At 45.5% G+C, this 25,103-nt stretch overlaps 1 protein-coding gene across 2 annotated transcripts in view; it reads left to right on the forward strand.

The window, feature by feature from the left end:
* Nucleotides 1–25,103, forward strand: part of SYNPR (synaptoporin) — a 79,050-nt gene that overhangs the window by 47,256 nt on the left and 6,691 nt on the right. The window contains exons 1-3 of one of the 2 annotated variants that reach the window (XM_065749389.1): nucleotides 680–740; nucleotides 12,764–12,888; nucleotides 23,737–23,935. In XM_065749389.1, the coding sequence (XP_065605461.1) occupies nucleotides 717–740; nucleotides 12,764–12,888; nucleotides 23,737–23,935 (348 nt within the window). In that variant the 5' untranslated portion in view covers nucleotides 680–716. Of the gene's footprint in view, nucleotides 1–679; nucleotides 741–12,763; nucleotides 12,889–23,736; nucleotides 23,936–25,103 lie in introns of those variants that run through there. The other variant, XM_065749388.1, reaches the window with a different exon arrangement.

The raw sequence follows: 25,103 nt of genomic DNA on the forward strand, positions 1-25,103 counted from the left end.
AGGCAGACCCTCTGGAGGTCCGCTCCTGTGAGAGCACAGGAGGAGTTCAGTGCACGTTACTGTAAATATGAGCTGAAAGATCTCCCCTTTTCCCTATGGGCTCCATGCTGGGCTGCTCTCTGAGGTAGGTGGGTCTACCCCATGCATCAAGGTGCCCCCAAAGCCCCAGGCTGGCCCAGCAACAGAGAGGAGCTGCTCTGATGGCACTCTGCAGGTGTCAGATGTGGAGGCTCTTTCAGCTCAGCACAACTTTAGCCTGGAACAGCGGAGTGTTCCTTTCCTATAGAGAGTGCATGCAGAACAAAGCGATTCTGTGTTGGTGGTGGGGGGGATGGAGCTGCACCTTGCAGCATGTCATGTTACCTGCCCCACAGCAATGCAATCAGCCCCCCACCACGGGGAAAGTGTTCCATTTCTCTACTTAGGCTGTATGTAGTCACTGTCTGATAATATGACCATTTTGCCATCCCTCTGCAAATAAGGCTTAGGCTGCTGCCTGATTGGTATATCATCTCACTTTCTCTCAGCATTGATTTTCTTGCTCTCCTTATTTGCTTCATAAAAAGAGAGACGAGGAGCTGGTGCTTGTTCCCTCCCTCCCTCCCTCTCTCTCTCCCTCTCCACTGTGAGAAGCTTTTGGGAGCCTTTATTTTTAGTATGAGACAAACCTTGCTTTATTTCAGGAGACGCAAGTTGGATTATAAACCCTTTTGTAAATGTGTATGGTGATATTTGCTCCGGTAAGTTCTATGCTTATCTATTTATTTGTGTAGCTGTGTTGTTCTAGGGGAGAAGTGGGGTTTTAAAGGAATGGCAAAGCCCACCAAATTGTTTTACAGGTTGGGTTTCTTTGTGCTCCCGTGCTGTGCCCAACTGTTCCGTGTTTTTTGGGTACATCGAAAATATTTTTGGTTTGTATTTTGCATTGCAGAGGGGGGGGGTGCCTGCTTTGAAAACTTGTTTTGCGCTTCATTTTATGGCAGAAATGTGGAAAGTGGGGATTAAAGGGAAGAGGGATTCTAATTTGTCGTGTCTCTTCCAGCGTTTTTTAGTCAAAGGCTGCTCAAAAATAACACAGAAATGTTTGCCACGAAAAAAAAAAAATCAGTGAGAGCTATTTAATATTGATCATCCTGAAGTACAAATATCAGACTGCCTATTTCCTTAGGAAGATTAAAGTGCGGCAGGTGGGCAGCAACATGCTCCTCATCAAAATGCATTGCTGAAATAAAGAAAATCTTTAAAGTAATTAAGGACGTGGAGTTCTTTTCGGAGTGTAACACCATTAATACAGGTCAATGTACTGTTGCTCTGACTCTGCTGAGCAGGGTTCTGCAGCCTCGTTCCTCCGCGCTCTCAGCTAACTTGGAGACCTCTTTGTTACCTGTAAATAGCAGCAAGGTGCAGTGATTTATCTCCCCCCATCACAGCCTGGTGTGCTTCCCAGGCAGCGCTAGGCAGCACTTGGAGCAGTGAGGCTGAGGAAAGCAAGATGTGTAGCTGCAGCGCGTCCAGGCTGCCTGAGAAATATTTGAATTTGATGTGTTATATTCATTAATTTATTGGCACTTCGAGTCGTTCACATTGATGCTTCAGAAGTCTTTCAGAACTCCAGCTGTAGCTGCTTTAAGAACATGCTCAACTGTTCAACTGCTCAGAAAATCCAGGTATCTAACCCAGAATAATCCACCTACTCTCATGATGCTGGGCTATGCTAATAGATGCTCCACCAGGGCTGTAACTGGCTTTGTTAAACCCATCAGAGAAGGTGAGGATGTGCTGGCAGAGCAGGCTGAACTCATCCAGAGAGAAATTTCAGATTGGCAATAACTGCTTAGTCATTTTAAGCTGCTTTTGGACCAGCTTAATTGTTCCATCATTGTTTCCACGTGGAAGAGCTGCACTTGGCTTCCCAGCTGTGTGCGGAGCAGCTCAGGACCACGCTGGGCTCCTGGGAACTGCATGGTGGTTGGGTGTGGCTGTGCTGGGCATTGCATGGGGAGCCCACACCTCAGACCTGCTGCACTCACCTCACACGCTTTCTAAGCATAATTCTGCTTGCCTGAGGATTGCCTTGAACATTTCCAGCTTTGCTGAGCCTTGGTGCATGGCTAAGTGTGGTAACCTCCAGGTGAGCAGCGTGATGGGTAAGGAGCACATTTGGTGACCCTGAAAGGGCAGCAGTTGGCTGGGATGAAGAGCACAGCTTCTGTTTCCAGCCCTGCAAAACGAAGGGGCTGGGGCTTCTGTACCACGTAACTTCTCATAGCAGGGGTGCCAGACTTCCCTGAGAGCTGGCCATGCTGTGATTATTAAGAAGACAATTCAGCTTGTCTTCATAGATTTGAAGCAGGAAAGGTATCCCTGCTGGTGGGGCTGCTCGTATGACCTTGCCCCTGGAAGGCAGCTCGCTGGAGGCCAAGGGAGTGTAAGGCACTGCACGAGCCATGTGGATGAGTCCATCACTGGAAATCTTTCCTTGGCAGAGGAGCTTGTGGCAGAGTGGAAGTGATCGCTTTGGCCCCAACTGCTGTCCCTACAGGACAGGGCCAAGACAAACTGGGGGGTAACAGGAGAGTTTACTTTACTCCCTATGTTGTGCATGCAAAGGTCTTCCACACTCATGGTTTTCCACCATTCACCTTCTGCCCATGCTAACACTGCAGTGCTATCTCTTTCTAGCAGGTGCATTAGGGTCTGGAAGGAATTGGAAATGTTATTTTAGGGCTGCGTGGATCCTGGGGAGCTGCTTCTCTGCTTCATTGGCTGTGTGGAATCTAGCAGCTCCGGCAGTTCCTAGAGAAATTCCTCAAGCTCTTTAAAGATTGATTTCTTAAATACCTCTTTCTGAATGTGAGATATGTGTTTTTAGCCAAGTCCTTGGAAGACTTAATGAATGCTTTCCTCACCTCTGTTAATCCTGTTCAGACCAATAGGTGCCCTACGGGGAGGAAGGTATTTGTGTTGATATTGGATAGCAGCTGCCTGTCGCTGCCGGTGATGGCAGGTGGTGTTTTATTCTTCGTGTCATTCTTGATTAGGAGTTCCTGTACAATTATATGGCCATTTTTGTCAGGGAACATTTCCCTGTATGTAGGGTGGCAGATGGCAACTTGACCCAGAGGTTGGTCTTTCTTGGTTTTGCCTTTGGATTCCCTATTCTTCGGCAAGCTGAGTACAAATCCTTCCTAACAGCAATGTGGGCAGAGCCTGCTCCTCAGCAAGGGCTGTGACAGCAGGTGGGCAGCCATGGGCATCAGGCTCTGTTCCTGGTCCCAGCCCCATGGAAGTGGAAGGGAGAACCAGTGCTGGGCTGCATGAGAGGCTGGGCAACGCAGGCAAAAAAAAGTGTCCAGTGCAGGTGGGGGTCCGTCTCTTGTTTGTCTGTGGTTTGCAAATGTAATCATAACCCTGGGCCTGAAGGGATGCTCAGAGTCCTTGAACTTGCAATGAAACTCTCTGTTTTGGTATCTGGGGCTGGAATACTGTCAAAATCTTCAGCCTTTCTCTGCTGTCATGTCCAACCTATTATTTTGTAAGAGGAAAAAAAACAATCACAAAAAAGAAATGGTAAGGAAAGAAAACAAGAAAGATGTGCTGAGCCCTTCTGTGCAGACGGGAGGAGACAGGTGGTCAGCATGAGGTGTGGGATCTGCTGCATTGCTCCTGTCCTTTCCCAGGCACGATGCTGGAGCTGTCTGTCTGTCTGTGCCACACGCAGGGTGTCTGTCTGGGTGGAAGGGGTTCTGCCACCTGGGTGGCTGCGCAGCACTCATCTGTCACCAAACTTCCCTGGCACCTAGGAAAAGCAAATATGCTGCAGCAGGCTCAAAGGCTGTAAACATATGGGCACTAACAACAGATTAACTGAGTGATTTAGTCTAAGGGGCTTGGTAGATTACCATAAAATGTGTCTTAATTAGAAAAGCAATCAAACTTGCACAGAGTCAATGAGGATGGAATGTCCCTATTGGGAACAGCACTATATCCCCCTCGCCAGGGGTTGGAGGTGTCAATGGATGAGTCTCATGCCCACAGTGGGAGGTTTGGGGGTTTTGCTGTTGTTTGCCCATTTTGGCTATGGTTGTAGGATGCCTTCACACTGAATTATTTGTTCTTGGACCATGAGGTCATCCAGCAAGCTGCTTGGAATGAGGTTGATGGTGAATTTGGATGCCTTCAGCAGCATCAACAAACCAGAAACTGCTGAAGGTGAAAGAACAGAGCATTTGCACATTTTCCTTGAAAATGTGTGCAATTACCTAAAGACATATTTGAGTGTTTGCCATGTATAGCACAGCTGGTCCCAGATAAAGGACTGGGGCTTCTAAGTGCTACCATAACACAAATAATTAATAAGTCTATTTCCCTCTCTGTGTTTTTTTATGTTTTTAGTGAACATGACCATAATTAGCTTTCACCTGATTCTGAATTTATAGCATGTTCAAAAGCTTTTTTTTTTTTCCTTTTTCATTCTGCATATGTTTTCTATGCTTCCTTATTTTATTGGCCCCAGTTTTACTCCACAGGCCTGAATCTGCAGATGTAAAAGCTGTACCAGCAGCACAGGTACAAAGACTGAAAAAGCCAAAAACATATTGATGTATTATTGGTTTAGAACAAGTGTCTGCTTTTCTTCTGGTTCTGGAAGGATGTGAAGTAGATTGGGAAGTGGCATGGAAGATGCACAGCAGCTGCTGGCAGTTGAGAGAAAGAAAAGGATGCCTGATTATGTTAGAATTGGCAGTATATTAAAACATGGATTAGGTGGAAGCATTCAGGCCAGGGGTTGCCAAGTTTCTTTTGTTACCTCTTTTTGTGCTTAGAAACAGATTTCAGGGAACATCAGTGAAAGGGCGCGAGAAGAAAAAGGGAGAAGGTGTGGAGGAACATGGGATGGGGGAGGATGGAGAGGAAACAGGGATAACTTAAACCAGCTAGATAGAGTGTATCAAGAAACAGTGAGATAAGGAAATTTTGTTGGTTTTTGGCTTTTCAATGTAAGGACACTTTCATGACTGTTTCCTAAACATGTTTTTAGGATCACAGAATGGCCTGGGTTGAAAAGGATCTCAAAATTCATCTGGTTTCAACCCTCCTGCTGTGGGCAGTCACCAACCACTAGAGCAGGCTGCCCAGAGCCACATCCAGCCTTGTCTTGAATGCCTCCAGGGATGGGGCATCCACAACCTCTCTGGGCAACCTGTTCCAGTGCATCACCACCCTCTGAGTGAAAAAATTCCTCCTAATATCTAACCTAAACCTCTCGTGTCTTAGTATAAAACCATTCCCCCTTGTTCTATCAACCTGTGTAAATGGTCATTCCCCTTCCTGCTTAACGTTCATGTTAAGCTGTTATACTTTGTGATCTAGCGTTAGGAAGGAGAGCAATGCCATCCCTAGGGACAGTGTAAGAGGAGCAAAGGAAAAGAGGAATGGGAGGTTTTAATTTTGAAAATGTTTCTTGCTCAAAATATTCCCCTTGAATTCCCAGAGCTCAACAATGCAAGCATTCCTTTTTAGCCCATCATTTTAATTATTAGAAAAGAAATAATTTTCACCATGTGTGCTGCTAGCTAGCCAGGAGCAAATTTTTCTTTCAGCCCTTTGCACAGAGCTGGGTGCTGAGGTCAGAGCCAGCACCGATGGAATTTTCCATCCAAAACTGCTTTGAGATAAAAGGATGGGTCCTGTGTGGGACGCTGGGTGCAGACCAGGCCTTCCTCCATCACAGGAGTGCCATGGGAAGGTGGGGTCTGGAGCAAGAGGGGCACATCTGCCATGGTCAGAACAGCCACCACGGTTAGGAGAGCCACCATGGGCCTTAGTAGCCAGGACTGGCTGTACACATGTTTTCTGGAAAAGCAGCCATGCTCTCCAAAAGGAGAGCCTGGGTACCCAGCAGTGCTGCTTGTAAGAATGTTGAGATACTGGAAAAGCACAGCCAGCCATCCTGTCAAAGAGCACTGCTGGGGGTGTGGGGAGGAAGCAAGGCCTCATTGCTTAGCAATTTGAAAGCACTCTCAAATCCTCATGGGACAAAGCTGTTGCGCTGGTTTATTCATCCCAAGGGCTCTCTGGATGCCTTCCCAACCTAAATAATTTTCACCCATTTCCTTAATTCAGCTTGAGAAATGAGAGCTGAGTGCCGGCATGCCTGCTTGCAGGGCAGATGACACTGGGTAGCAGCACAGCAGCATCGGGGCTGAGAGGAAGCTACTAATGGCCTCTGATGAGCACCAACATGATAATAATGAGGTTGGTGCCCTTTCACTCACCCAGAGAATCTTAGCAAAAGTATAATCCCCGCTAGTCAATGAATGATCATTAGGTCATGAATAATAGAGTGTGATTGAAGGACAGCACCTTTCCTGTAATAAATCACGCAGAGATGCTCCTGGCCTGCGGGGGTCTTGCTGCAGCCCCATGCTGTGCTGTGCTGCAAGCTCCCAGCTGTCAGCGTGGTCTGTGATTTACTGTACTTCCAAATCTCGCTGCATTTGGCTGCACTCATAGCAGGAGGATTCTCCACCACTACAGAAGTCTGCCAGCACCGAGGCAGATGGAAGGGATGACAGTGTGCACTGGATAGCGTTTTTGTGGGCATGGTGGGGATGGGTTAATGGTTTGACTGTATGATCTCATCCAACCTTAACAATTCTATGGTTCTATAACAGAGGGAGGTGACTTGTCCCAGCAACAGCTTAGTGCAAGCCAGGCGATGTGAGTACCATGTACCACATGTTGTATTTTGTTTTATTTTTTACAAGCTGCATTTGTATTCCGCTGGCATCCATTGCTGCAGAAGGTATGGGGCACTCATGGTTCTTGCTGAGCCCCTTGGGCTGCATCAGCCATCGTGGGGTTTAGTAACATTAAGTTCTGGGGCACTTTCCTTTCTGAGTGCTTCACATATGGACGTTGCTCAGCCTTAAGGTAAATCCCTGTGTTTATTGGAGGGAGTAAATCCTACTTAGCACTGGTTTGAATCACACTCTGTACACACTTATGTTACATGGTTGGGCCATTTTAAACCTAGATATTTCTAAACCCACCTAGCAAGTAGGGAAACAAGCAACTGTCCAACCGCTTTTATTTTATAATTAAATGTTTATACTCGTAGCACAGTAAATCCAGTATAATCAGCCTCTCAAGCCTGCACAAAACCTGTGTTTTCAGCAGGGAGCAGGCACAGAGCTGCATTTACATGTGAGCCTGCTCAGCTCGGGGCTGGCACCATGGTGCTGGGAGAGCATCCCCACTGAAGGCATGGCAGCTACCTCTGTGTGCCAGCAGGCTGGAAAAGTCTTCAGGCCCAAAAAGGAGTGCATCTCTCTGCTGAAGTGGCATGTGTCACAACATGAGTTATTCAGGGATCATATGCAAAAATTAAACAAATCTGTGTCACTTGTGCTCCCATCTCCTTAAAAAAGAGGGTATGAATGTGGAGATACGAAGGCTGCAGGTCCTTGTAGATGTCTTCAGTTATCTCAGACCTTTGGCCAGTGGTTGGAGGGGCTGAAGCAGCTTAACATCTCTCCATGCTTGTGTGAGTAGCTTTGTTCACTGATGACTTTTCGTTTCACCGAATCCAAGAGATGTCGACATACATCTTTATTTTCTGCCTGTTAACTCTTCCATGCAAGCTGCCAACCTTAGCATTAGCTTTCAACTTTATGGCTGACCCATTAAACACTGGATGAAACATCTCATCAGCTTGCATTACATTTTGAACTTAATAAATAGGAAAGGCATTACACCGATTCTGTCTGGCCATCTGGAAGAACAATGTTCCTTAGCTCAACGAATGGCTATCTAATCCTCACATATACAGTTTGGTTTTATTCTATTAAAATGTAATGAGAAAAGACTACCATACCATTATGTGGTGGGACTAAATGGGATTTTTAGAGTAATCAATGAAAATGAGTAAAAAGATAAAGATTTTCTTCAAAGAAAAATAGAGAAAATTGTCTCCGTGGGATTAAATATTGTAGAACCAAATTATTATAACACAATCTTTACTCACTAAAAATACCCCAGTTCATTTCCATTAAGAATCAAATGAACTTGTTTTTTGTGTTGGTGTCTTTTTTCATATTAAAAATGTGAAGTATTAAATGAAATGCTCTGCTTTGAGCTGAGGATGCCACAGGGCTGTTGTCTGATGGCCTGGAGGGTTTTCTCTCCCACCTCCAATAGTGACTCCAAAAGCCCATCCTGGAGGATAAGGGACACTTGAATGGGCTCAGGGCTGGCCAGCCTGCCTCAGTATGTCTCCAAGCACGGAATCCACCACCTCTCTGGGCAACCTGTGCCACTGCTTCACTGCCTTTATTGTACAGAAAACCCTTTTTGTTTATATCCAATCTGAATCTCCCCTCTTAGTTTGGAACCATTTCCCATTGTCCTATGACAACAGACCCTGCTACAGGCTCTGTCCTCCTTTTTTTCTAATAGCCCCCCTCTTGAAGGATTGCTTCTTGCAATGCTGTTGTTATTTCTAAGGGGAAACACTAAATCCTGGCAATTAGTGGACAGTTGCTCTAGGCTTTATTTTTCAGCAGAAGGAAAACATATTTCAACTTGTTCCCTGGCCAGTTGTTGGAAGAAAATGAGTCCTGCTAGTCATCGCCTCCCCCCAGTGCTGCTGCCCACCCAATTCATCAACCAGTCAAGCTGATATAATTAGGAATCCCAAAGTCAATAATCTGATAATCTCCAGTGAACAAAGGCTTGTATGTAGGAGAAGTGATTCCAGGAAGTCTGCAGCTCAGATCCTCGTAGGAAGGATGCCAGATTTTAAAAAGGAAACAGGCAGGAGGAGAGAGTGCTCCCTAATTTTCACTGGTGACATATTTTGGTCTATCGGCTCTACACAAAATGTTTTCCCATAGTGTCATTTAGTGCCTTTGAATCTTCTCTTTACAACCTTAATAATGATGTTTGGCTGCTGGTTGCATTCTATCAATAAACGATCTGAGTGCTGCAAGGCTGTGCAGGGGACAGTGCTGGCTGCAGGGCATGGGATGCTTCTCGGGTGTATCCCTGGCCTCAGCGAGCAAGAAGGAGGTGTAAAGCCATGCCGTGTTTGGCACACGTTTTGCAGCCTGTTTGTGATGGAGATCTAGAGAAGGAGAAGTCTTATATGCAAAAGCCATGCCTGGGAGCTCTGGCTTTATGAAACACTTTCAATGTGTAAGGTGACTAATGAAAGAGTAGGCGTTTCAAGTATTGCACGTTGCTTTCCAAAGCATCAGATGTTCCCCTTGGCTTCTCAGTGCTAAGGCAGCACTGGGGCTGGAAGTTGTCCTGAGGAAAGCAAGTGGCTTATGTAAAAGTTTCATTGATTTTAAATGACAGTGTTATCTTTCTAACATAATGTTTTAGCTGCAGTGCTTCTACATAAGCCTTTTAGCTTGCCATGTCAGGAGCCTTCCTCTGTCTCTCATGGCCAACCTGTCGCTTGGCAGGCATTGAGGGGAGTGCTCTGAAGGCCAAGTATGGAGAAATGGTAGGAAATTGTCCCATTTGTCATTTGTGTGGCAGGAGGAGTGATCTGTGGGGCCACTGCTGCCTGCCTGGGGCACAGCTGGGACATGGACTCCTTGGGGACCCTTGTGCCCCTAACCCAGGGTGTGGAGGGGACCAGCACTGGTGCTGAAACAATGTTTATTATTGCACAGTACCATAAATTATTTCTATTGGTTAAAGTAGGTTATAGGATTTACTCATCTTCCTTAGAAAAATGTACCAGTTTGGTGGTGGTGATGTGTTGATAGTTGGACTTGATGATCTCCGAGGTCTTTTCCAACCTTAACAATTCTACGATTATATGATACAGTAACACAGGGTGAGGGTGCACAGTCATTGAGAGAATATCACTGTTATAAAGCAGGGGATGACCATCTTCAGAGGAGGAAGTCTTGTGGCAGGTGAGGAGCATACATGGGAGCGACGTGATGCCCCAAGGGCACCATGCTGCTCCTGGCTGCTCCTCAGGGCACTGCTTTCATATACTGTTTTGCATATGTCCTCCATGCAAAAGATGGCTTTCAAGGCAAGGGCTGTAATAAGCAGAGGTGACCATACACTGACATAGATCAGGTACAAAGGGGAAAAGCCATATGTGTGTAGGGTGCAGATGGGATGAGCGCTGAGTGTGGATTTATAGGTGAAGAGTAACTAGGAACATAGGGAAACACTTTCCCTTTCTCCATAAACTTTTCAATTTCTGAGAGACCAGATTCAATGAAATTATCTTGCAGATGGAAGTTTTATTGAATCTGGCCCATAAAGCTCCCATTATGGGGTTTACAACTGCCATTTACACAAATCCTGCCATAATAAAATACAGTGGTGTTTACAGCATTCCTGCAACTGCCACGGAATTACTGCACACACAAAACCCACCGAGTAAATTTTGGCTTAATTCACTGACAACAGAAAGCAGCAAAACTTGGGATGAAAAAAAAATAATAATAAAAAAGCTGGGAGAGGGGTTGTTTGGGGTGAGAGGAGAGTTGTGTTGCTTGGCCAAAATTCCCTAGAAGAAGGGTTTGCAGTCCTCACCCTGCAAGGCACGATGTAAATGCGCTTCCAATTGGTGCTGTGTGGTGCCCAGCTGCAGGGACCAGCAATGCAATTGCAGCCAGAGCAGGGAGCCAGGCTGGGGCTTGCTTGGCTATAAAAGCCTCCAGCTGGCTCCTTGCTTCTTTCCCACCTGCCTGCTGGGTGTTTCCTGGGTGCCTGCAGCATAGCATGTGCTGAGCAAGGATGGAAAGTGGTGGGCAGCACTGGTGGGATGTGGCTGGAGAGGGACTGGGCTGAAAGTTTGCTGGGTGTGGAAGCATCCAGAATGCCTCTGGCTGAGAGCTGAGCATGGGACTGAAGGTGGGTAAAGCTGCAGCCTGAGGTGCTCTCAGCCTTTCTGACAAGAAGTGGCCTGAACTGTGTTTTTTGGGGCTGGCTTCCTGGCTGTGGTGTCACTGGCTTATGTTAATTCCCAGTCCTTTGTTATTTGCATGAATTGCATGTCTTTCCCCTTCTTGTCCCTGTTTTGAGAGCTGCAGCTGTCAGGTGATGTGGTTCATTTATGGCAGCTTTGTCACTTCCCCCTTTATTTTTTGCAACCCATTAATCTTTGTGGCTCCCCACACATCTGCAAAGCACCTGCATTTGCAACTCCATTAATTAGGCCAGGAAGCAGGTCAACCCTAATCTCTCCAGCACTTCTTAATATATTGTTTTCTGACATTGTCTCACAAATTAAACTGAAACGATTAATAGTGATTTTCAGTGCTGTTCCACAAGTAAAGGCAGAGTAACTTCGAGGAAATGTCTCATTTAGGATTAAGGAGTGCTGTTCAAGTTTATTATGAGCATTTATTTCAAATTAACTGACAAGCCAATTCATGGGAAAGTTCAGCTTTTTTTTTCTGTCTGAGCCCAGGGTAAAGAATTGGCTCAGTCACTGTTTCTATCAGCTTGCCTTATTGTTAGGCTCCTAAATCCCCTTGCAAATCTGCCTGTAAGCAATGGACACTAGATAAACCCAGATGAACAGCACGTTTCAGTGGAGCCTCGTGCAGCAGGGATAGGTCTATTTATTTTTTTTTTTTGGTGTTTCCGTATTGTCTTCTGTGAATCATTCAGCCCCTTCTTGCCATTACGTTTGCTTGGTGTGTGATTTTTCTGATGTCCAAATACAAGCATTTCTCTTCTAGATGCACATGGTCAGTTTTCTTTTGGTTCCTGGCCCTTAGTTTATTTAATTGTGATCGGGTTTACCTATCACTTACCTTATCTGCTTTGCTTCAGATCTCAGCTGCTAAAGTGAGTGGAGTAACTTTACACCTGCTGTGATACAATAGGAACAACATCTAGCCTGGACTTTAATTTAGGTTACAACTGCATCAATAAGCCCTCCCCTCTTTTGCTCTAGTTCTTCCAAGGCAGCCAATGTCAATGAACTTCCCTCTGTTGGAACACCTGACATAAATACAGATGCTGATGTGTCTGTGTCCTGCTCCATCCCTCCACCCCCCTTCTCCTGGAATGTGAAGCTGTGATATGGGTTTGTGCCAGAAAGAGCCTAACTTTCTTCCTATCCAGTTTGCCTAAGCCTATCCTGAGTCTTACTATTTTTATTTTTTTGCCAAGTGTTGGTTAATTGCCCTGCAGTTTCTATCTTGGGTTATGGTATAAACTTAGGGAAAATAAGGAAAAAATGATCCTTTTTTCCTCCTGAATCTTATATTAAATGCAAAAGGGGAAGTATGAAGCTGTTTTTTGTCATGCAATGGGATGATAGCTACACAGACTGCCTTGGTCTACTATGGTTACCCTTGTCTGCTCCTTATAAATATTTCTGCCAGTGTTTTATTTGTGCAAAGACTGGCTCATTATGCTCAGTCAATATTCATCCTTCCCTTCCAGCCCAAGCTTGCCCATCAGTTGGGTGATTTAAGTAGATGCCTGTGCTGTGAATCCCAAGTGGGCTCTGAAACACGGGGGGAGGGCTGAGATGCTTGACACAGACAAATGGTGATGGTTCTGTCTACGTGAAGCAACACAGCTTCAAATCTTCTGGTTCCCTGTATTGACATTCGGGAAGGGTGCAGGAGTAATGTATGACAATGCTTTGAGTGCGTGGAGAGATGGATAACCTGACCTGAGGGGACTGGTGCTGCTGCTGCACAGATCTGCTCATGGTGTGGGTGCTGAAATGAAGTAAAATTAAAATGTTGTTTGTTTTTGACAGCTTTTTGCAATCTTTGCATTTGCAACATGCGGTGGGTACTCTGGAGGACTGCGCCTCAGTGTGGACTGTGCAAACAAGTCAGAGAGTGACCTCAACATTGACATAGCCTTTGCCTACCCGTTCAGGTAACGCATTTTGGTTCCTGGCAGTTGATTTGCAGGGAGGCAGGTGTGCGGGGTCTGGTGGGAAACCCCATGGAAAATGGATTTCCCGTCACTTGAAGCAGCTTCTGATGAAGCACCAGCTCCTGGGGCTCCTGAATTCTGCTCATGTTAGACTCTGGAAGGGAAGGAGGAATAGGTTTGGCTGGATCTGATGTGGATGGGGCTGTGGGGAAAATGGAGCTCAGCACAGGGCAGCTGTGTGCATGCAGAGCCCCATAAGGGCCAGGACAACTCAGGGAGCCACACTGGCCCTAGAAAAAATGGGGGTCAAGTAACCGTAAGCTGCAGTGTAGCCCTTAATTAAGCTGGAAATAAGGGGAATTTTAATGGTCGTTCTGGAATTCCTTTGAAATTTGTGCTGATTGCCTATCTGCATTTCTCAGTGCATGAATTAAGTGCTGGACTGCTGGTGACTTAGGAGAGCCACAGTGAAGTTAAAAATACACATTAGATGCTCCTGCAATGTAAGATCTTGCTTCAGAAGAACACCCACAGTCTTCTGTTTTTAAAGATGCCAGGTCCACTCCAGAAACCTTTCACTTCTGAACAAGTGATTTCTTTAAGGAATTGAGATGATTAAGAAAAGATCATGTAGTCCAATCTCAAGCCCAGTATACTATAACTGAAATCATATTGTTTCCTTGGGAAATGGCATGTGGTTTTGCTTATGATTTCTATGCACAGATCAGATGTAATAGCATCTATTACTTTAACATGTTCTAAAATGAAGCATTTTCCAAACAGTGGGAACTAAATTTGATTCCTTGAACTATTGTCACTTGACACACATTTATTACTCCAGAAGCCCCAATTCCTGGTATTACAAATGTTTGTTTTTGTCTTGAACTTGTCTGTGTTTTCTTTTATTTCTGCTTCGTATGCATGAGATGGATCCTGAAAATTGAGTTACATGAATTTGTAATGCGATTCACTTCCAAATAGGTCATTTCTCCTGCATTCATTATAGAATACACCCTCCAGTAAAGTGGTTTTAATTTACATGATTATTAAATAGCATTTTATGTGAAAAGTTAATAAAACTAAGAGTAGTAGTCAGCAAGTATTTCTTAATGTTGTATCAGGAACCTTGACTGTTGCTTGTAGAGGGAAGAGACCAGATCTGCAATTTCCCAGACTCACTTATTAGGGAGCTAGAAACATTGCTGAGTAACGTGCTGCAGTCCCAGGGGTATTTGCAGAAGGGATCCAGCTGGGACTGTGGCTGGAGGTGGCCTTGAACCTCTGGTGTGGCTCAGCTGTGGTTGATGTGCTCTGAGCAGTGTGGGACTGTGGAGGGGACCCTGAAGATCATCCAGTTCTGACCCCATGTAGTGGGTTGGTTGCCACCCACCAGATCAGTCTGCACAAAGCCCCATCCAGCTGAGCCTTGAGTACCTCTAAGGATGGGGCATTGATGGTGGTGTGTGGCATGTACAGTTGGATGGTGTAAATATACCTGCAATCTGTGGGTAAGGAGGGAAGATGCTTTCATGATTTCTTCATGAATTTGATCTCTCTACTCTTTTCTAGTGCTCCTTTCACTGATTGGAGTGGGGATGCTCTGAGTGCAGAAGTGGCCTTGGTGGTAAAAGGCCATGTCTCTTGTCAGAGCAGTTGATGCCCTTGGCAAAAAGCAGACAGGTTTTAAGCTCAGGCTTCCTCATCAGGACTGTGATCCTGAAGCCTGTCTGCCTGCATGGAGAACATAGGCTTTGTGTAGGTCGGATGAATATCCCACAGATGTCTGAATGAGTCTGTATTCTTGTGGCACTTCCCTTTTGCAATGCCTTCAGTTCTCTGGTTACTGGCTGACAACTGGAGCAGGTGTGGGTGGAAGAAGGGATATGCTGAGCAGCTGACACTGTGATGCTGTCACAGCTGTCAGCAGTGGCACTGAAGCAGCCAAGCACCTGAGTGCTGCTTTTTGAGCTGCACATTCCAGCAAGGCCTGGGATGTGTAAGGGCATCCAGCTGTATGAGCAGCTGCCCTCTTTCAATTGCTGTGAGTGCAAGGATATTGGTTTCCTTCTCATAGGATGGGCACACCCAGTCCTTGGCTAGTTGGTAAGTTCTGGGAGTCTTAAGCAAATAAACATCAATGTGGGGCTCTACAGAACAGTTCAGCAAGTTTCCAGTAAATGGCATGGATGGATTCGAGTGAAATCATTGGTTCCAGCAGACAGGGAAGCCTGGGAGGACTCAGAAGAACAATGTGGCCAAGTGTCTACACCAAAGATTTTTTGTTACGTAATGGTATATGTCACATACATGGTTAAGGTAAGCATGTGTACAGTCCAGTGTGACAGAGTGATGGTGCTCGTAGAAAAACCTGATGTAGTGAGATGCCTGTGTGTGCCTTTGCACTGCAGCACTGAGCAAAACAAATGCTGCTTTGCCTTTTATTTTAAATCACAAGTTGTATTTCCAGCATGCTAGTAAAACTGTCTCTGGAAGTAATCCCTATGTCTGAGAAAAAAGGAAATATGTTTTATGGGAGCTTTTCATTCACTCCCTGAGAATCTCATTTGAATAAATATATTTCCATTGAGTACCCTTTAAAGTATACACCTCATCTGCATGCAGTGGGCAGGCTTGTCTCTCTTCTGAAATATGACAGCCAGATCCAAATTGCCTACTTAGAAGCTACAGATGATTATTAAGGAGAAAGTAGCTAACTCTGTGCTTCGAAGCAATCTTTCTTTGGAAAAAAGCCTCTGTTAATATTAGCACACTTCGGTGCCAGAATGTACCAGTCTTCAGTAATTGTTTTTACCCATTTGTAGTAAATCTTGCTTCAGAATTCAATGAAAAACATTTTCACTGAAAGATTAAACATCTGTCTTGGCTGGGAAGCGAGGAGCTGCTGATCAGCTGATCAATAGGATGAATAGGACTCCTGCCTTCTGGGAGAAAATTTGGAGAGGATTTGCATACCTGCTATGTAGCACAGGCACTGTGGTCTTGAGTGTGTTTCACACTTCAGGGACTGCATTACTAGGGTAGGGTGGGAGATAGGAGGGGATAAAGTTATCTCACTTCCTATTTCATTTTGCCTGTGTTCAGTACACAAAAGATGCTCCTTATGCAAAGCCAAATGAGGCCTCCTAGCTCTTCTGCTAGCTACTACTGCCTACCCAGAGAAGCTGCACCAGCTTTAGGTGTGCTTAGTGCCAAAATGCAGATGCCTTGGTTGCCAGGTGCGTTTGGTTGAGCTCCTGGGGAGGAGATCAGAGTTGGTTCAACTTTGCCTGACCTGCTCCAGCCTGGAATGGAGCAATCTCCTTCCTTCAGTTGCTGGTGCCTCTGGTAAGCTGTGTGCCTTTAGAACAAACAAACTTTTTTTTTTTTATTATTGAGTGCAGTTTGCTGGCTAGGTCGCTGAGCTGCACAACTGCAGTGGTCTCTTCTGACTCTGCAATTGATCCATCCATGAAAACTGCATTAATTGAGTTCTTTTCCTTGGCAAGCTGTGACCATCTCACCCAGCACTGCAGGTTGTGGGTTAGCATCTGAGCTAACAAGGAAAAGCTTTCAAAACACATCAGTGAAGATGGAGATTTTCAGCAGTGCTCGGTTGTATAAACTGGCCTTGTGGGATGGGCACTCAGGGCTTGGCCATGGTATTAATTACCTTCGTTCACAACAGTTTCTTCAAAGCCTGACCTCAGCAGTGCTTTGTGTGTCTAATTTTGGCCTTTGAGTAGATTTGCCTAAACAGGTCAAAATGGAATCCCCCAAAAATGCTATTCCATAGCAATGGGAGCACCAGAACTTTCTGAGCTGTTTAAGGAACAGCCCTGACATGTGGATCTGTATGGTCAAGCGTGCAGGACCTTGGTCAGGTCTCTGGAGGGAAGCAGATCCATAATCAGACTGAGCACAGAACTCTGCCTGATGCACCTTGGCTTTGTTAGAGCTGCTTGCTTTTATGTTGCCTCCCAGCCCTGGAAAAAAGTGATCCAGATGTGTTCAACAAATATTTCTGTTCCTATTTAAATGAATTTTTAATAGGGAAAAATTTAGGTGGATAAGGAAAGTGGAAGAAACTTTCTGGAGATGGTGTCTGCTGCAGAAGAGGGAGAATGGTGCTGCTTAAATCTTCATTAAGTGGTAGAAGCTTTTATTTTGGCACTCAGAGCAATTGGATTCTTGATGAATGTGGATGGTATTGATCCAGACTGGCTTATTTGGCTTCACAGATGCTGTATTTTATGCTTAACGCTGTTTTGGTGTCAGAAAAATTCTTTAATACTTCAACCATAATTTGATCTTAAAGTGGAAGTCACTCTGATTTTTTTTTAAATATATGCAGCTTCTTCCAATTTGAATTTTTAATATATATTCATGAATAGTCTCTACAGCATTGTACGGTGACAGCATTTTATCTGTGCATGCCACAAAGGCCTTTTCTGTAAGTCAGGCTTCTTACAACTTCCCTTGCAGTTTTCTTTTTGCCCATTTTCACGCTGCCAGTGCAGAAGCAACCAAAGTAGAAACCCTTTGGCTCTGCTTTGTTTGCCATCTGATCCCATACCCCACGTGGTAGCCATCAAACGCACATCCATCCCTTGCTCCCAAATCTGCACTCACTGTGCTGCAGCACTGAAGGTTTACCCGGGACCATAGGGTCCCTCAGAAAAGAACTTGGAATGAATATGTCTTGGCTTGGAGTTTTATTGGAGATGTGCTGTAAAACTCTACAGAGGAATGAATTTGATTGCCTCAAGTGCCTTAGGACAATATGCTTGGGACAGTTCTAGCTAAAATACAGCGTTAGTGTGAAAATATGATCTGAAGGAATGAAAGTTGCTACATCTTCTGTAACTGCTCTTGTATGTATATTTATCACAGCTGGTCCTGAAGCTGAAATTGCTGCTTTCAGGACTTACAGACCTAGATTAAACTGTATGAGAACACTGCTTCTCGAAGGGCAGCAGCAGCTCCTACATTGCTCCAAAGGGATGCCCAGGGGGTTGGTGCACCCTCTGCCCAGGAGTCATTAGAACTTGCAGCCCTACAGGTCTGTGCCACAGAGCCCAGTGTGAGGAGATGTTTGGATTGGCACAATCTGGTGGAGGATGTCTGAGTGCTGCGCTCTGTTTGCATGGTAAGGAGTGTGCTTGAGGAGAGCTGTGAAATATCTCGGGAAATAAATCTGGGTCTGGATGTAGGCTTGGAACTGGGGCTGGGATCACCCACTCAGCATTACGAGTACTCGCAGCAGTGTGTGTTCTATAATGAGATGCTTTATTTCCTTTTTGGTGTTACGATGGAGTAGTAGGGCTTGAATTCCTGTTACGGGTACAGTCTGGGGAGGCGCACTGCTGCGACTGGCACATGTCCCAACGTCTCCCTGTGGGAGCATGGGACAAAGCTACTGTGGGGGCTGTTTTCCAAGAGCTTTCATAGAATCATAGAATGGTTGGGTTGGAAGGGAACTTACAGCCCTCTTGGTTCCAACCCCTGCTGGGGACAAGGCTGCTCCCACCAGCTCAGGTTGCTCAGGTGCCCATCCAGTGTGGCCTTGAGCACCTTCAGGGATGGGGCATCCACAGTTCTGGGCAGCTGTGCTGCTGCCTCACCACCATCCAAGTGAAGAACTTCATCCTAATATCTAACCTAAATCTCCCCTCTTTTAGATTAAATCCCTTTTCCCTTGCCCTACCACTAGGAGAATGAGATAAAAGTCACTTTAAGCCATTGCTGTTTATACGTTCCCTTCACGTTCTGGAAGATTGGAATGAGGTCTCCTCAGAGCCTTCTCTTCTCCAGGTTGAACGAGCCCAACTCCCTCAGCCTTTCTTCCTAGGACCCACTCAAACAGCTCCTCATCTCTCCTGTACTGGAAGCCTAACAAGGGCAGAGCAGAAGGGGGGCAATCCCCATCCTCTCTCTCTCCCTGCTGACTGTCCCTCTGTTGATGTATCCCACAGTACAGTTGGCCTTACAGACATGCCACCTGCAGGGATGGTGCTCTGTTGTGCTGGGGTTGTCCCTTTTTCCAAGGCATTACACCCTGTCCTCCACACAGTTCTGTTCTTTTGCTTCTCGGAGACCTGAAGACTTGCAGAACCTTACTGTGCTAATGAGAGAAGAGATAGGAGGTGAAGAATGGAGATGGAAGAAGCAGAGGATGTGAATGCTGTGCTGCTCTGGGTAGGCAGCAGCATGCTGTGTTAGGACAAGCTGTCAACCACAGTTGCTGTCTCATTAAAAACAGCACTACAGCAAAACAGCACTGGCCAAATGTTTGCATGACAGTTATACACAATAGAGGGCTGGGAGCCTGACAACTTAGACTGAAAGCATAGAGGGGTGAGTATTTCCCAGTATTTTAACTGGACATAAACCAGAAAAGAATGTAGGTTGCTGGAGTTTTATTGGTTGATTTCCCAGTAGCATCTTCTGGGTTTTGAATGATGTCTTACATCCAGGTGAGTGTATGCCACTGAAGAGAGCTGAGACAAATGGGGGATCTTTAGAATGTTCTTCCATCAGGACAGAAGTTAGGAATAAATGTGTGCAGGAGGAGGTGTGTGGGATTCCTGACAATGCTCAGGCTGTGCTGGGATATCTGTTGTGGCAGATGAGCGTTCTGCACCCCAAATTTCCCACTGCCCAAGCAAATGCCTTTTCTTCTCAGGCAGGTTTCTACTGCTGTCTGAGTAGAAAATAGTGCTTTTGAAGTGTTTTTTACTTCATGCAGGACATATCTCAAGGAAAAATGATATCTGCTGTTAGAGGAAAGGCTCCTGTGTATCACTTGTTCCATTAAACCTATGGAAAATCCATGCTAGGCACTTGGAGGAGGTGCATTTGTCCCAGGGCTCGCAGGGTGGAGGCATGGGTGTGAGAACACCTTGGTACAGTCCTGCAGTGTGTCCAGGGGTGGCAGCAAGAAATGCCTTCACTCCATATCCTGGAGTGAGGCAGAAATTCCCATCACGTTCATGTCTCACCAGAGCAGCTCAGCCCTGTGTGTTTTGGCATTTCCATCCTTTGAAACATCATTTGTCCCTTGTTTTGGAGATTATCAGTCAAGATAAACATTTCACAACAGATTCCTCCACGGGTGCTACCTGCAGTATCTCATTTCCAGTGGTGTATTTCTCTGATTGATTTTCAGACAGTAAATACAATCGGCAGCATGACTCCCAGAAACAAGTGAGGAGGAAATAAAGCCCAATGCAAGGATAATGGATCTTTGCATTTTTGCTAGTGTGTGTGTGGGTGTTGCAGATTTTGTTCAAGTGTGACATAGACGGGTTGGGGTGTGGATTACAAGATGCTATTTGCAGAAAATAGGACAACCTTTCAGCCAAAACTTCATTTTTTTTGCTTGCATTTCTTTCACCACGTCCTACTAAAGGAATGGAGAACCACTAACCTCCATTGAGAATGTTTAGAAGCAGAACTTTATCAGGTCTTTATTAATCCAGGCACTGATTAAACCTCAGGAGTGGAAATCTGTGCCTATATTCATCAATGGTACTTGAGCAAGTACTTACTGTTAATTGCATGTTTTGTTGGCTTCAAATCTAAGCCATATATGCACTGCTAAAGGAGGAGATTTCCTCAGTCAGGTGAGGTTGGAGCACTCAGTGCATGTTCTCCTGTGTGAGCTCTTGCCTGCTGGTAGAGCTTGATGGCTCCAGGATCATCATGGAGCTGGAAAAGGAGAGGGGCCATAATTAAAAGCAAATTCCCTTGAGAATAGCACTGATGAAGTTCAGGAAGGAAAGACAACCTCATGTTGATGTGGAGAGAGCACAGCTCACGCTCCCCCACGCACATGTACCAGCTGTAGCATTGTTCGGTGTGCTTGACTTCATGAGTTGTTTTCAGCCCACAGGTAATTAGTGTCTGAAAGCTGAACCACTCTTCACTGTAGTGGAACAATGTAAAAATCCATTTTTTTCACTGTAAAACATTCCTACCCTCTTTTGGTCTTGTCAAGCCAGACAATATAGTTGTCTTGTCATCATATTTCCCATAGCAGCAGAAAGTTTGCCAAGTGGTAGAATAGATCTTGCAAGCCCTTAGTTACCATGACTTAATCAGTGCATCTCAGTGGTCTTTGGTGGATTTTGCTTAAAATTCATGTGTATTTGGGGGAATTCAGGTCTGGAAATCCCGATGTTGGTGGTTGTTGTTGGCAAACAGATGCAGCTGGTGGAGGGTTGGTGTTAGCAATGAGCAGTGAGGATGGCCTTAGTGCTGCTCTGCTGTGTGCAGACTGCAAGGTCATGTTCCTGAATAATCAGCTTCATTTCTGAATTAATAGCAACACTTAGTACAGGGCAAATAGCACTGTCCGGTGCAGTTTTTGGGAAATTTGCTGGGGGGGGGAAGGATTTCATTACTTTTTTCCCTCTATGGATAAATACATCACTGTAGTGTTCTTTGTTTGCATTATCCATCAATCAGTGAAAATCACTCCTGCTAACACAGCCCAGCAGTATTGCTCAGATGTTAACGAATTGCAGAGGGTGTGATTCCAGAAAGTCACTCTCAGGGCTCCTGATATTGCCTAGGAAATGGAAAGGTGAGAACGAAATGCAGGGGTGGTACTGGAGGCAGAAAATCAGCAGGAGGACGACACTGGCCAAGGATGGCTCTGAGGAGAAGGTGGGCTGTAAAGAACTGGAGATAAGAGAAAATGAATGAAGATTAAATCAGAGCATATGAGAGGCAGAAGAGGGAGAATTACATCAAAAGTGGGAGGCAGAGATGTAGATGCAATTAAATTTTTGTGACTCACCATGAAGTGATCCTGCCCCCATAGAAGCTGACTCAGCATCTTTGGTGGGAAAATTGGAGCTTCCCCTCTGGGATGCCATTCCAGATCAAAACAGGCTCGATTACTAAAACTGGAATTTCTATCACTGATCCTCCCAGTCTGAAGTGAACTTTTCAAATGCATCTAGAAGCAAGCATCCTCTCTTCCCAGGTCTATGTCACAGCCTATTTTGGGGCCCTTTGCTCAGCTGAGATCTCAGTTGTTTGGGCAGAGGTGTGGTGGCCACAAGAGGCACCAATTACTGCACGTCCTCTCAGAGGCTGGATAAATCTAAAAGGGAAAAGCTAGTGAACAAAAATAACTTGACAGAAGAAGGCTTCTATGATCACAGGGTATCTGGTATCACTGACAGATGCTTGGCCAGAAAAACACTGCTGGGAAGATAAGAGTAAGATGCTAATAGAACATGATTCAGAGCTGAGATGCAATCCAGAAAATAGAGAATAGGGGAGGAAAGTGATGCTGCAGCCTCTGTGCATGGTGTTGCATTCCCCTGAGGAATGGGGTTTGAGCTTTATACTGATTCACACACCTCCCCCCAAGCTGTTGATTTCATGTGTTTTGGACCAGGTTCCTGTCTCCCAGTTTTGTTCTGTGTCCATAGAGCACCCACACAGCTGTATGTGACTACTTCTGACTACATGTATCATGCATTCAGAAGCTTTCCATGGTCCTAGTGATGGTTAAAACAAAGCCACTCTCATTGCAGGCTGCAGAACTGGTAACAGCAGCCACTAGGAAATCTTCCTCTTCCCTGTCTGCCTTTAGGAAAAGGAAGTGAGAGCACATAGTGCGCACATACTGATGCCAGGAAGCCCTGAACCCAAGTGAGGAAGGTGTCTATGTCCTGAGGCATTAGTCTCTCTCACTTGTTCAGTGCTCAGTGGGCTTTGCTGTGTTCATGTCAAGGAGGGGAATCAGCCACTGCTTGTCTGCAATCTGAGCAGACACATCTCCTGTTTTCATCCCACTGCAAATACAGCAACAGAAGCTGGGGAAGCGTGGTGCCCACGGCAGATAGCTGCTGTTGTACATCAGCTGCTGACCAAAAGGTTCTGCCTACGTTTTGGGTATGCTTAGTTTGGACCGGGAAAGGCAGAAAGTTGTGCGATGCTCAGTGTCCGCTAATTTATCTTCATTTCCCTCAAGGGACTGAGCTTTTTATTTAGTCATATATTCACGGCTGCTGTTGGCCCGCTGCTGTGCACATTAATTGCCCTTGAGCAGAGGAATGCCTCCCAGAAGGCCTCACCCTTTGTCGGCACCAGATCATAACTTCTTTTATTACTGCTGTTAGCTTTCTGCTGGCTTCATCCCCTCTGCTGTCCAAGTGCAGAGCAGAACAATGTGAGCCTTTGTCAGGCCCCATGTCCTCACTGATGCTAATCTGGGGTGTGCAACGCTATCAGTCAAAGAAGCCCCCTAGGGACCCTATTTCTCTTCCAAAATCAGAAATTAAAATTATTAAAGCAAAAAAGTGTCTGCCAGGAGCTGCCAGACAGAACCACAAAACTATTAGCTCTGTGGCTGACTGCAAACATTGTGTGAGCACAGGAGTGGGGCTTTGATTGGTAAAACCAAGGCTTGTGGGCTGTTTCTTTGACTCAGGTTGTATATTTGTGCTGTGGCCCGTAGCCATGGTGTGGAGGATAAGACCTGTTTTCTTCCTTCTTGATTGTAAGAATTCAAGAATCAAAACACTTCATTTCTCATGCTACCCTTCTTTTCAGTTGTTGTCATGGCAAAACCCCAGTAAGGGGAAGGCAGGTTGTACCAAACATCAGCTCTTCTCTCTGATTGATTGAATGATTGATGAAAAGATGTGTTCAAGATCTCAGCAAGGTGTAACTTTACGCGTGCGAGCAGCTCCAAGGAGCACAGCCCACACAATTCAAGCAGGCAATCAGTGCACATTAGGAATCAGACAGGGAGACAGCAAATATATTTACATCTTCATTTAGGTAATGGTTTTCTGTGTTTTACCTTCTGCTCCTTGGGATGTTTTCCAGGTTGCATCAAGTGAATTTCGATGCTCCCACTTGTGAAGGCAAGCGCCGAGAAACGCTCTCCTTGATAGGGGACTTCTCCTCATCGGCAGAGTTCTTCGTCACCATTGCAGTCTTTGCCTTCCTCTACTCTCTGGCTGCCACTGTGGTTTATATCTTCTTCCAGAACAAGTACCGTGAAAACAACAGGGGACCTCTAATTGTAAGTGTGCATTCGCAGTGTTTTCAGGAGCATTTTTGGTGGTTGAGGCTATGGTGTGGTCCAGGAGATATGGTGGCCTGACACCTAAAGCATCTGTGTCCACCTATTTCTATGCTGCAATAGGGATTTAAACTTATAGCACCAAGGGTTATAAAGACTATGTGAGGGTGGGACTTAGTGACAGTTCTGTGTTCGTGGGGTTCTCTGCTCCCCCACTACCACCGACAGTGAATGTGGAGCTGGGTGGTTGCATGTGGCTTGGGTTCAAGGCAGCTCTGTGACAGCAGAGCACCATTGGTGGGAAGAAAGGGAAGAGGAGGTATTAGATGTCATCCTAGCAGAAAGATGAAAGCATGCCCAGACAGGGAGACTGCTTTCTGCTAATTACTGCTGAGTGCAGCCGAGTGACTTTGATTTGGAGAATTACATGGCTGGTTTTCCAGAATTACCTGGAGCTCCCAGGACGTTTATGTCACCACGCTGCCTTCTGAGCTTCCTCGCCTTTCAGTTTTCATTATGTGTGCCCCTCAACCTGTGTCACTTTGTGTGTCATTATTTTTCTTTTTAGTGATTCCTAAGGGTGCACAATAAAAAGCAAGTGTTGCAGTGTATTCTTTTTATTATAAATCAAGGCTATAAAACCCATGAGAGCTGCTTTGTTCTAGCTAGAACAAAATGGTCATCTGTCCATTACCCACCAGAGCATCACACCCAGGCAGGGATGGGTGCATGGTGTCAGGCTGTGTCTCTGCATCCACAGGTTGTAGGGATGCATCACACTGCCAACAGGGACCACTCTCCTCCATTTTCCTTCTGTGAATAAGTACTGCCTTGCTTTGCTTGATGTGGTTGGTATCAAGCAATAACTCATTTCAAACTGTCTCACCAAAGGATTAGTTGCAGAGATCTGCCATTTTAATTTCCTGGTGGAAAATCGTTTTATTTATTTATTTTTTCTGACTAACCCCGTTATCCTGCATAATGGAAAAAGGAATGACAAAAGCAGTGCTAATGTCAGTTTATGGTGTCGGCGTTTGTCATTGCCTGGGACTTTGCTGACAGCTGCTGCAGTTGTGTTTGTCGCAGGATGTGCGATGCAATCCGCTACCGCATCAGCACGGCGTTGATTTAATTTGTTCTGTGGAATGGATTGTAATTGAATCTACAA

Source organism: Cyrtonyx montezumae, unplaced genomic scaffold, assembly GCF_038088225.1.
Source record: "Cyrtonyx montezumae isolate F1298 unplaced genomic scaffold, pur_monq_1.0 scaffold_6, whole genome shotgun sequence".
In the NCBI taxonomy this organism is placed as follows: domain Eukaryota; kingdom Metazoa; phylum Chordata; class Aves; order Galliformes; family Odontophoridae; genus Cyrtonyx; species Cyrtonyx montezumae.